We start from the raw sequence: 12,859 nt of genomic DNA on the forward strand, positions 1-12,859 counted from the left end.
TCAATTAGCCCCATCTCCTACTGATCCACTCCCTGACCCCCCTCCTCTCACTCAAATGACTACTGTGGAGTGACGTGTGTGTGTGTGTGCGTGGATGGGTAGGTGGGTGGGTATGCGTGTGAGAGAGAGCGGATGTGTCTTTGTGTGTGTGTTTGACTCAGTGTGTGTGTGTGTCAGTGTGTGTGTCAGTGAGTGATGTGTATCCTTGGGATTGGTCCAAAGGTAGAGGTGCAGAGGCTTGAACACAGAGCCCTCCCTGTTGAGCATAAACCAGGCTACGACATCTTAACCACTGACACACTTCTTCTCCTAATCATTCATCCTGGACTGGCTCTCTGCTCTGCTCTCCATCCACTATCCTTAGCTCCACAGACATACAGCCTCATCTGCCACAACTGCTGCTTACCAGCTTACCTGACCCAGCTCTAGAAGAGTTAGGACAGAACTCTCTGAGGAAGATGAGCAACATGGCCATGGAGATCGTTGCCTTCATCCTGACCATATCTGGATGGATCCTGGTCTGCTCCACGTTGCCTACTGACTACTGGAAGGTGTCCTCCGTGGATGGGACGGTCATCACCACCGCAACCTTCTGGTCCAACCTGTGGAAGACATGCGTCACCGATTCTACAGGAGTGTCAAACTGTAAAGATTTCCCCTCCATGCTGGCTCTGGATGGTCAGTTCAAACTTGAGCTGATTGCTATTTTTGTTGTCCTGTTGTATAGTTGTAATTGTATGTGATTAGGTGTATTTTTTGTGTGTGTGTGTGTGTGCTTGTGTGTGTGTGCGCATGCGTGTGTGTGTCTGTTTGGGATTGTAATGGAGGTATGTGTGTGTGTGATTTCTTTCACCTAATCACAGATGTCTTACATCTTGAGCATCCGTCCTCTTGGGATGAATGGCTGGCTTTGAAAAAAGTGGTATTTGGAATTTGATATCCCTATTGGTTTGTCGGATTAAGCCCAAGAGCCTCTAAAACATATACTACCAGAGGCCAGAGCAGCATTTGAACCGGGTGTTCAAGCTGCCATTTGAGGATACAATGCTTTTACAGTGGCAATAAGAGGAAAATTGAGAAAGTCAGAGCACTTTTACAAGTGTGAGATAACTCAGTGTTTCTGTCTCTTTATCTCTCGCTCTCTCCCTCACACACACACGCACGCACCCCACACACACACACACACACACACACACGCACGCACCCCCATACACGCACGCACACACGCACGCACCCACCCAGCATATATCCAGGTGTGTCGGGGCCTGATGATCGCGTCTGTGTGCCTGGGGTTCTTTGGAGCCACCCTGGCCCTGATTGGAATGAAGTGTACTAGGATCGGAGGCTCAGAGACCACCAAGGCCAGACTAGCAGGCCTCTCAGGCCTTCACTTCATACTCAATGGTGAATATTAATGATATTGTATGCTTTTTGAACTACTCCTTGCTATTTAGACCAGAGCTGAGTCCTCTCTGTTTTCTCTGCAGGGCTCTGCTCCTTGACTGCATGCTCCCTGTACGCACACAGGATCACATCAGAGTTCTTTGACCCACTATTTTTTGCTCAAAAGTAAGTGTTCAGCTTAACTGTGCTACTTAATGTCCTACTGTACTGCATGTCAACAAATGAAATGCAGTGAGCACATGTATTTATTAACTGGTCACTGGCTTTACTGGCTATGCCCGTCCTCTCGTTGCCAGGTTTGAACTGGGCGCAGCGCTCTTCATCGGCTGGGCTGGCTCTGTGCTCTGCATTTTAGGAGGACTTATCTTCTGCCTCTCCTTGTCAGAGGGCTTCAGGCAAGTTTGTTTGTGTCTACAATTCATTAAATGATGATCAATTACAGAAAATGATTACTTTGATAGACGTGTTTTTTCTCCCTCCCGTTTACTCAATATGTTGTGTAATCTGTAAGTACTGTACATTTCTCAACATCATGTCGACTGAGATACAGAAATCTAAAGTTATCCATAATAGAGTACACAGATCGTAAAGCTTGTCACTCACTAAGTCAATGAAGCAGTTTAATATGAACTGTAATTAAGTTGTTTAAGTACTGGGATATCAAGGGATCACTGTCAACATCTTGTCTCATAGTGATAACAGTATAAGGACATGTACTGTATGTTGATGACTGAATGTTTTCTTTGTGTATAGTATCAATGTATTTATGTGAAAGTCACCTTGGGTGGGGGGCCTAGGGAACTGGTGTATGGGGTGGGATGAGGTAACAGACTTCTTCTATAACCGTGACTACAATTGCCCTAGATCCGGAGACTTCTCTAGTCTTCTGAACTAGAACTGTTTTCACCATGGAAATGGAATGAGGACACTGTATATCTCAAAAGAGTAACCCTTAGTGTTTTCCTCTAGTCGAGCAGAGTACTCCTACAGTGGCGCTACGTCCATGGTAACCAAGCGTCACAAACCCAGCAAGTCTGCCAACAGTTTCTACAAATCGCCAGTTTCCACAGACCCCCGAGACCCAGCAGAACACTCAAGGCAGTTTGGAAAGAACGCCTATGTGTGACAATGGACGGATCACTGGCATTGCCATATGGTCATATGAGGTGACCATGGACTATTTGACCCTTGGACTAAGCTTGATGAGGTCACCTTTTCATACCTCTTCAACCAGAACCCCAATTCCTTATTGAGACGGATTCCTGTGGGATTACATTACCTAAGGGTGTGATGCATGCTACCTGCTTTTATTTTCCTTAATATGGCACTTCTTTCCAATGCACTGTACATAGAACATCGTTTTTGATATCTTCTCTGCCAAAGGAGACTGTCCTTACTGTCCCTGTGCCTCAGCTGTATACCTGACTACTTGAATGATGTCACCCCCTGTGGCACAAACAATGCTGGTGGAAATAACCCTTGAAATCAGCAAGAGGAAATAGGCAAGCTGTTGGGTCCTCTCTAAAACCACATTAGGTAATAGGTCTCTTCTGTCAACGGGCTATCAACAAAATAAATCAGATAAACTTGTTTTCTTCGCAGGGCAGGAAATTCGGTTTGGCTAGGATCACAATTTAAACTCCTGGGTCACCTTGAAGGGACAAACTAACTGGTACTGTTCCAAATCCATTGTTGTTCATTAGATATGCCTCAAGAACAAATATCAGGAATATGTGTCTGTTTGAGATCATCTAAAAACTAAATTTAACTAAATTGGTTAATTCCTATACATCTCCCAATTTGTTGTAATCAGTGGCAATGTCAATAAACATTTTTTTTTGCAAACAAGAAGGAATTCAGTGATAATTTTCTCTGAATGATCTGATGAAAGAACATTAATTAAGTATAAAGAAAATGGGGATTGAATAAGTGGACTTTTTAATTGGTGGGTTTATCACTTTGACATAGACCTCTGTATGAGTACCTCATAACAACTACCTCTGGAACTCAACTGTGGACCCAATGCATGTCTGCCATATGCTGTCACTCTTTAGCAGACCACAAGTGAAGCCTAGATGAAGGAAGAGTCAATAGAGAGCATTGTGTCAAGTTCTTGTATTTTTGCAATATACCTCACACTGAAAGATGGCCCCCTACCAGCCACCACAGACAGAAAGGGGCTTCCGTTGTCTCGACTGATCACAGAGTTACCAATCAACAGCAGGCCTGCCCCAGTTTATCTTTGTTCAGACTCGGATATGGGAATCGGAAGTTTCCCCCACCGTCTGCCATCTATCTCCACCTTCTGATCAATGGAAACCTTAACCCTGTTACGTAAATCCTCTTGGCCCTCCGAGCCGGGAGACTCTCACCAGCTGGCATGGAGCTACAGCTGGCAGCCACCCCGTGCTCCATGTTCCAGTCCTGTGCATCCGTAAACAGGTGTCGGGTGTCCCACAGCTCTGGATGGATGGTCAGAGGACCTACTCTGACTACACTATTATGTCTGGATGAGGGGAAAACATAACCAGACATCTATAGACAAAATCAATAATGGTGAGTGATTTCACATTTTGATGTCCATATTTTTCAGAATGAATCAAGAGATGAATGCACCACATAAAAAATACTGTTTTATTGTATGGAATAAGTCTAAGATTCCTCATTTGTATGGATTGAAGCATCAGAAGGCTCACATGATTCACAAGCATCCATAAATAATATTTATTTTGTTACATCAGATTCTAAATTCAAAAATGAAGGCCACAAGCAGAATCCTTGCCCCAAAAGCAGTTAATTTCTGCCAAATTTACAGCAGTTTGTTTGTGCCAGAAAATCCATTATGGACAATTATACTACTTTTAAACATTCAAAACAAAGTACTTTTCTGCACAAAATACACAAGTTGAGTCTGATTTTGACTGCGCTTGAGGCACAGTTTGGTTGTATTTCAACAAGACACCACCAGAGAGCAGTATATCTATACTTTATTTACAGGACCATAGAATGAAACTATTGACAGATAGAAATTCAAACAATGTGTATGCATCATCTTTGTATGGAATCTTACTTAATATTTCTTAAATGATATTGTAGTTTATTATACAGCATGTATTTGTTCTTAACAACCCATAATTAACGTGAGGCCCTGCAAGTGAACACAACAGCGCTTTTGTTCTTTCTCTGTTATTAGCCCTTCACTAATTAAAAGCATGACACAGCCTGAATCACCACCGTATAGGTCCAGGCATCACAACAGTGCGTCCGTACCAATGTCCCATCTACTTTGCCAGTAACTTTGCCAATAAGCCGAGGGACTCAGTACAAAGAAGACCCTTCTCATCTTCACTCACCACAAGAAAATCCATCACTCCCCATGCAACTAATACCATCAGAGAGAGCCTAATTATATGAGCTCAAAGACGTTATGTTTTAATTATATAAGTAAAGCAGGCAGCACACCTAGCTAATAACCTACCGCAGCCCGAGGCAATGTCAACGGACAATGGAAGCGCTTCAACGGACTCTGAAGTTGTAATTCCTCAGGTAATGAATTCTTATTGAACTAGTTAAGGTCAGATCATTACTGTATATATCTTGAGACGAGGTCAAGGTTTTGCCCTAGGCATTGGGCCATACCAGGTAATGTTTATGTCATTAGAATAAATGTTTTCAGAATTAGTCAAATAAAATCAAAACCCACGGAATCAGCTTGGGACATAGAGATGGATGTTTTTGAAACCTGAGATAAACGCTTAGGTGAACATTTTTAGCACCCAAACAAGGTTCTGGGAACCTCAGCAGCAACAGACTCACCCATATCCACCCTCATGCAGTATGGGAAAAGTGACAACCAGGTAGAGTGACAACATGACTGTCTCGTTAGTCATACTGAGCCCTGCTACCAAACTGTCTGACTGGGATGAGCAGGTTTCTTCTCTATCACATCACAGCACAGCAGGAGACTCAGACGCCACTGTATGGTTGCTCCACCAAGGAGACACACCATTGTATAGACGAGAGAAAAAGGAATCCCCAATAAGTCAGATCTTGAGAAAAGAAACACAACAGAGACATAATAATAAGAGACAGTCATAACAAGACAACTTGAGGGTTATCTAGATATAGAGCATATAGACTGACTCCACACACCAGAGTATCAGGATGAAAATCCGCGTGATGCAGATCTGGGGCTTCCTGATGACAGTGCTGGGCTGGATCTTTGTGGCGTGCTCTATCGCCATGGAGGGCTGGAAGATCACGTCCATCGGGGGCATGGGCGGCTCGGCTGTCATCAAGGTGGCCTGGTACTGGTCTAACCTGTGGAAGGCCTGCTTCACTGACTCCACTTCTGTCACCAACTGCCAAGACTTCCCTGTGCTCTGGTCCGTGGACAGTAAGTACCATAGAGATATGCATAATATACTGTGTTCTACTTCTATTTCTATGGTGGATATGAAGTTGTATATCAACAAGAGGGACACATCTGAAGACAGTCTTGTTAAGTTAATTTATTTTACCCCCCAAAAAATAGGGTTTAAAACAAATTCTGTTCAAATGTGACTATTACTGTACCCTTTAAAGCAATGCAGACAAACTTCTGTGAGTTTAGACTTTTTCAGTACAGTGACATTGGTTATTCCACTGAAGTTATAAAGCCTACTGTAGTGTAAAATGTGACCATGCGTTTGGTTGTGTTCTTATCAACCAGACCACATCCAGATTGTGAGGGGCCTGCTGATGGGTGCTCTGTCTTTGGGGATGCTGGGGTTCGTACTCAGTCTCATTGGGATGGAGTGCACCTTCCTCGGGGGCAAGGACAATGCTAAGTACAGGAAGATCTTCACTGGAGGAGTCTGTCACATCATTAGCGGTAAACATGTTCTTTCAGTTGACTTCTCCCTCTGTGAAAACAACCTGGTAGATGCACACTGTAGCAGATTGAGAGTAGCTGACTGACTTACTTCGTCTTATGCAGGCATACTGGCTGCGTCAGGATATGCTGTCTACGCAAAATACGTCTCTGGGGAATACTTCAACCCCTATTTTGATGGATTAAAGTGAGTTGACTTTTATAAATTGGATGCAGGTTTTTCCATTCAGTTACAAGATAATGTTTATGTGCTCTCCCTCCCTCCCTCCCTCCCTCCCTCCCTCCCTCCCTCCCTCCCTCCCTCCCTCTAACACACAGGTTTGACCTGGGGACTCCTCTGTTTCTTGGCTGGGTGGGATCAGCTTTCCATATGACAGGGGGTTGGTTCTACCTGGTCTCTGTGTGCAAACTGCTCTGTGAGGACAAGAGGTGAGTACAAGCACAGCCATACTCATCATGGAATAGTTATTGATTTATTCATAATACACTTGTCATTGATTGTATGTTATCTCTCCCAGCAAAACTATAGTCATCCCTGAACTTCCCGAGGTTGAGTGTGACCAGGCCAAGTCCACCACAGCACAGTCCCCAGTATCCCAGATCACCTCAAAGATCAAGGTTGCATCTGCATCTGCATCTAAGATTTCTTCCAAATCTGCACACTCAGATGTGTCTGCCATCTCCTCAAGGTCTGGTCAGTCCGGTCGCGTGTCAGAGCGATCTGGACGGTCCTCGAACTCCGGGCAGTCCTCGAAATCTGACGGTGGGTCTTTGACGTCTGGTCGTTCATCGAGGTCCCATGGGTCAATACACTCTGAGGTGAGCAGCGGCAGCAATAGAACAGTGTCCTCTTTATCCAGTGGGTCAAGGAGGAGCGAGAGAGAACCGTTTATCAAAAACTCCTACATATGACCTGGTTCTGTGCATAGTATCTGGGATTTTGACTGGACCGAACTGACGTAACAATTGTATATACTGTATATGATGATTAGAGCTGTCAGAGTCTATCCTTTAACTCAAGTTAACTTTTTGAATTTTAGTGCATTCATGTTTTTTAATCGCGATTAATCGCATTGTCTGAAAGCTTTCAAAATACACTGAAAACATCCTAAATACTTTGGACAACTCAATTTCTGAATTTCTGAATTTGCGATGAATCACAACAAATCCTTTGATTAACTCGATTACATTTTTGAATCGTTTGACAGCCCAATGATGATCCAATTGTGATTCTGTATGTGGGGAAAAGTCTCTGTATCTAATGGCCTGTTTCCTGAGAGTGTTTCACGATCATCAAATAAACTGCTTCATCACATTCATTGTTTCATGTATTGCTATTGATAATGTCATTAAAGCAGGGCCTTTCTACCTTTTGAGCAAGCTCTCTCTGACTCCGTGTTGTGTTTTGTTCTCCATTTTCAAATTATTCAACTGTAGTCTAATCAAAATCAAGATATTTTAAGATATATAAATAATCACCAACTCTTTTAGATATTGTCGGCACGGTCATACCTGCCAAAGCAGTCAGGGAGGTTGCCTGCAAACAGTCTCTGTTTTTGGTGTTGCCACTCAATTCTGCCCGGGCACTGTTTCCTATTTAAACCAAGAGTGATATGCCGCACAGCTGACAGACCGATGCTCCTATCTTGTGCTCTTCTAAATAAATATGGAATCATTTTTAGTGGATGCATTTTTGTGAATTCCGTGACTAGATTGGATAAAATCAGTAACCTTGTAATAGCTCCAGTAACTTACACTCTGTAGTCCCTGTGAGCGATCCTCTCCACCTGTCCAGACAGAGGAATGTGGAGGAGGTTGGTTCAGATCCTGGGCCTCGTGGTGTCCATGCTGGGCTGGGTGTTTGTGGCCTGCACCCTGGCTATCGACTACTGGAGGGTGGCCCAGGTCGGCAGCCAGAGTGGGTCATCCATCGTCAGAGTGACCTGGTTCTGGTCCTACCTGTGGAAAGACTGCTCTGAGGACTCCACCGCTGTGGTCAACTGTGTGGACTTTGGGGTTCTGTGGACGGTGAAACGTGGGTTGAGTACTGGAATCTCTCGTCTGGTATCTGGTATCTCTGTGTGGAATAATCAGGAGTCTTATGGGTGCAGTGTCTCTTAATATAACATTTTCTCTAAATTGAATTGAATTAATTAAAGCATATTGGCAGGTTACCACAGCTGTGATACATAGTGACTAATACAATGATACATGATAGTTGCAATATATTTTATTTGGCTAAGCTAGGTTCGATTAATTTTGTACATAATGTTACAGGAATGAATTAGCCTCCAAAGCAATGAGGTCTGTACGCGTTACACAGCATACATCCAGGGAGTGAGGGGACTTGTGATGATTGGTTTAGCCCTGGGGCTGGTGGGAACTGTGTTCGGCTTTGTTGGAATGGAGTGCACTTACATTGGAGGAAACCACAGAACCAATGACAAACTGCTATTAACAGCTGCCTCTCTCCATTTTATTGGCGGTAACTTTCCTTTTTCAGGACACATACAAATCACCATACCTTAGAGGGTTTAAACTTCCTCATCCCGACCATAAACATGTTTTTCTTCCTTGTCATTGGTTCCTGATCCCTGACGCATCATCATGCAGGCGTCTCAGACAACGCCAGTTATTGTTTATAAACACAGTTGCAGCAGCCATTGTTACACGCCAAAGCAGACCCATCAAAACTAGGGTAATGTCGCAAATAGAACAATCTGAGAGGGAAGATGTTGGAATATCAAACTGTATGGGAATGCCAAGCTGTATTTCGTCTACATTTTCTCTACTCAGGTATGACATTGGAACTGCTCTTTGGCTTGGCCTAGTGGGAGGCTTCCTCATCATATTAGGAACCATTCTGTTCTCTGCCACTGTATTCACAGTAGCCCATTCAAAAAGGTTAAATGTACAGTACAAGCATAAGCATACCTGCATAATTTACATACATCACCACATACGCATGCTTCTTTCAGTACATTTCAGTTATCAGCCTACACTGTGATTTGCGTAAACTTTTAGTGCATGTTTTCTGAATATATCTTTAATTTGCTTAATATCATTTCTATAGCAGGATGGAATAGGCCCCCTCCTCCACATCTCCCATGGTACCCCTCACCAGACAATTCTCAACTAGAGAAAACAGCCAATCAAAACAGTCCTTACAGTCACAGGCGCCAAAGGGATCTAACAAGTCCCACCTCTACAGTGAATACATGGTTGTGATCGTGGGACATGTACATGTTGTACTGTGATTTCAGTTTTTCACATGTAACTGTTCCATGTGTATTTTAATGTTATTTTTCATTAAAAAATTATACACTGCTCAAAAAAATTAAGGGAACACTTAAACAACACAATGTAACTCCAAGTCAATCACACTTCTGTGAAATCAAACTGTCCACTTCACATCAAAGTTGGATCAGCCTGTAGTGTGGTTTTCCACTTTAATTTTGAGTGTGACTCCAAATCCAGACCTCCATGGGTTGATAAATTTGATTTCCATTGATAATTTTTGTGTGATTTTGTTGTCAGCACATTCAACTATGTAAAAACGTATTTAATAAGATTATTTAATTCATTCAGATTTAGGATGTGTTATTTTAGTGTACCCTTTATTTTTTTGAGCAGTGTATTTTAATTATTGTAGCAAAACAAATTGTTCAATAAAGATCTACTTTAGGATACTCTCCACGGCTCTACTCTATAGGTTACATTACATAGATCATTATCAGTTTGTCCAGAAAATATTGATATGAATCAGTTACATGCATCATTATGTTGTGACTTTAGCTGGGATGGAGCAGTTCATCCACTGTGATTTGAGATAAAGGGCTATGAGAGGGAGACCTAGTCAAACCCCCATATGAGGGGAGGGAGGGTGGGAACCAGTTTCATCACTCCCCATCCCTGACACTATCTCCCCCTGGATCATGGGAAAATAGAAGTTTGCTTACTGAGCAAAACCCTGTGAGATAAGGCAAACTTCCACAATGCTGGCTTGACTGGGAGGCATCAGTGAGATAACAATGCAAGTGTCTGGCTGCACCTCGACTTCCAATGACCAAAGATCCCTTAGTGTCTCTGGAACTCCACTCCAGCTTTGTTCACTACACCCATTTCTCTGGTAAATCCTCTTCATACATTTATATATTTTTTTCGGGACCACTGCCAAGCTCAAGGAGAGCATCCTCCTTATCACCATCATCATGAAGCACAGGACGGTGATGATGTATATGGAGATAGGCTGCTTTGTGTCGTGTCTGGCTGGCTGGATTCTGGTTTGCTCCACCCTGGCTATAGAGTACTGGACCTGGTCTGAAGTGGGCAGCATGGTGCTCACCACCGGCATCTACTTCTCTAGCCTCTGGAAGGACTGTGTCTCAGACTCCACGGGGGTGTCCGACTGCAAAGAGTACCCCTCCATGCTGGCACTACCAGGTATGTTCTGGTCAGCTTGTCACAACTTCCATGGATGTGTGATTCTGTCCTAATATGGACACTGTGCATCTGATGATACATGATTGGATGGTGATGCTTACAACTTGGGAGGGTTGATATCTTGATCTTCAGTGCAGTTCGGTGCAGTTGATTGTCATTTAGCATATGCTCTTATGCAGTACTACATTACAGGCAGACAATGGGGCAGAGCAGAAGTATGAATATAAACATCATGATCAACATTTTGCAGATGGAAGTAGTGATCCCATAGAGTGGAATCCACAAACTCCAACATACACTGAGTACACAAAACATTAAGAACATTCCATGACATAGACTGACCAGGTGAGTCCAGGTGAAAGCTATGATCCCTTATTGATGTCACTTGGTAAATCCACTTCAATCAGTGTAGATGAAGGGGAGGAGACAGGTTAAAGAAGGATTTCTAAGCATTGAGACCATTGAAACATGGATTGTGTATGTGTGCCATTCAGAGGGTGAATGGGCAAGATTAACGATTTAAGTGCCTTTGAACGGGGTATGGTAGTAGGTGCCAGGCACACCGGTTTGTGTCAAGAACTGCAACACTGCTGGCTTTTTCACACTCAACAGTTTCTTGTGTGTATCAAGAATGGGCCACCCCCCAATGACACAACTGTGGGAAGCATTGGTGTCAACATGGGCCAGCATCGCTGTGGAATGCTTGACACATTTATATATTTCACATTTCAGTCATTTAGCAGACACTCTTATCCAGAGCGACTTACAGTAGTGAGTGCATATATTTTCATACTGGTCCCCCATGGGAATCGAACCCACAACCCTAGCTTTGCCAGCGCCATGCTCTAACAATTGAGCCACACGGGATTTGTTGACACCTTGTAGAGTCCATGCCCTGATGAATTGAGGCTGTTCTGAGGGCAAAAGGGGTTTGGTACAACTCAATTTTAGGAAGCGGTTCCTAATGTTTGGTATACTCAAATGTATATAATACATAACTGTAGTCCTGTACTGTAGCTTCCTCTGTTTAACTGAGTGTTCTACTCTCTGCATCAGTGTTCCTCCACGCGGTTAGGGCTCTGTCGATCTGTTCTGTCATCCTTGGGTTCTTCGCTGGAGTCCTCACACTGATAGGGATGAAATGCACCAAGATTGGAGGGTCAGAGCTCGCCAACGCACGGGTCACCTTCGCCGGGGGAATCACCTATCTGACGTCTGGTAAGATATGTTTATGGAGTACTTGATTAGTAACCGAAGTGATTAGTGATATGATGATAATAGCCGTTTTCCTCCTAGGATTTGCTGGCCTGATTGTGTACTCCTTGTGGGGTAACAAAGTAAGATCAGAGTTTGTGGATCCGAATTTCAAGGCACAGAAGTGAGTGGATAATTTTCAGTGAGACTGTTGGAACACACTAGAACAACATTGGTTTCAAGTAGTTAAGTATACAGTATATGCATTCTCATTTTTGCTCTTCAGATTTGAAATCGGAGCAGCGATTTTTATTGGCTGGGGAGGCTCGCTCTTGCTCATCACCGGTGGTTTCGTACTCAGTTTCTTCTCTGGAAAGGAGGGTCTACGCTCGACGTAATACCTTCCACAAAATTCCTGCTTCACTCAGACAATAGATTGCATCAGAGGAATATATTTTGTGTATATTTTCGAATTCGTTCATCATCTCACAATTCTCTTGCTCCGTCTTCCAGTTCAAAGAAAAGGCCCCGCAGACCTAGATCCTATGCCACAGCTCAGACCAGACGCACATACATGATGCCAAACTCTTCCAGAGTGACTCCAATGCCACAATTGTTCCAAGAGAGCAGAGCCGGCAGGAAGACCAGGACAACTAGGACATATAGCAGGGACGATTTTTTGTGAGCTGCAGTAGCTCCTGTGCTGCAGGAAATACACTGCTTCATATCATTGGTCGTTAGATACCATGAAAACATTGTAGGAACTGAATCAATTTGATTTGGTAACTGTCTCACCACCTACACCTTGAAGATACCCTTTGTATGACTGTTTTACTAACATATAACTGTGTTCCGTTTACACTGTTTTCCTTTGAACATTTTGAACTGAATTGACATTAAGGAAAGAGATAAAAGTTTTAATTTGAATTTTAAAAAATGTTTTAT

At 43.3% G+C, this 12,859-nt stretch overlaps 3 protein-coding genes across 3 annotated transcripts; all 3 read left to right on the forward strand.

The window, feature by feature from the left end:
- The first annotated feature begins 344 nt into the window (after positions 1–344).
- cldn10a (claudin 10a) lies at positions 345–3,195 on the forward strand. Its single transcript, XM_041872553.1, has 5 exons — positions 345–678; positions 1,243–1,404; positions 1,488–1,569; positions 1,701–1,799; positions 2,374–3,195. The coding sequence occupies exons 1-5, from the start codon at positions 459–461 to the stop codon at positions 2,528–2,530; spliced, it is 720 nt and encodes a 239-aa protein (XP_041728487.1). The 5' UTR covers positions 345–458; the 3' UTR covers positions 2,531–3,195.
- A 2,061-nt stretch (positions 3,196–5,256) lies between these two features.
- Positions 5,257–7,631, forward strand: cldn10e (claudin 10e). The gene is made up of 5 exons (XM_041872554.2): positions 5,257–5,800; positions 6,116–6,277; positions 6,383–6,464; positions 6,596–6,706; positions 6,796–7,631. Exons 1-5 carry the CDS (start codon positions 5,569–5,571, stop codon positions 7,187–7,189), a joined length of 981 nt encoding a protein of 326 aa, XP_041728488.2. The 5' UTR covers positions 5,257–5,568; the 3' UTR covers positions 7,190–7,631.
- A 2,678-nt stretch (positions 7,632–10,309) lies between these two features.
- Positions 10,310–12,780, forward strand: cldn10d (claudin 10d). Its single transcript, XM_041872544.2, has 5 exons — positions 10,310–10,720; positions 11,777–11,938; positions 12,017–12,098; positions 12,201–12,308; positions 12,428–12,780. The coding sequence occupies exons 1-5, from the start codon at positions 10,489–10,491 to the stop codon at positions 12,597–12,599; spliced, it is 756 nt and encodes a 251-aa protein (XP_041728478.1). The 5' UTR covers positions 10,310–10,488; the 3' UTR covers positions 12,600–12,780.
- The last annotated feature ends 79 nt before the right edge of the window (positions 12,781–12,859 follow it).

Source organism: Coregonus clupeaformis, chromosome 16, assembly GCF_020615455.1.
Source record: "Coregonus clupeaformis isolate EN_2021a chromosome 16, ASM2061545v1, whole genome shotgun sequence".
Lineage (NCBI taxonomy): Eukaryota > Metazoa > Chordata > Actinopteri > Salmoniformes > Salmonidae > Coregonus > Coregonus clupeaformis.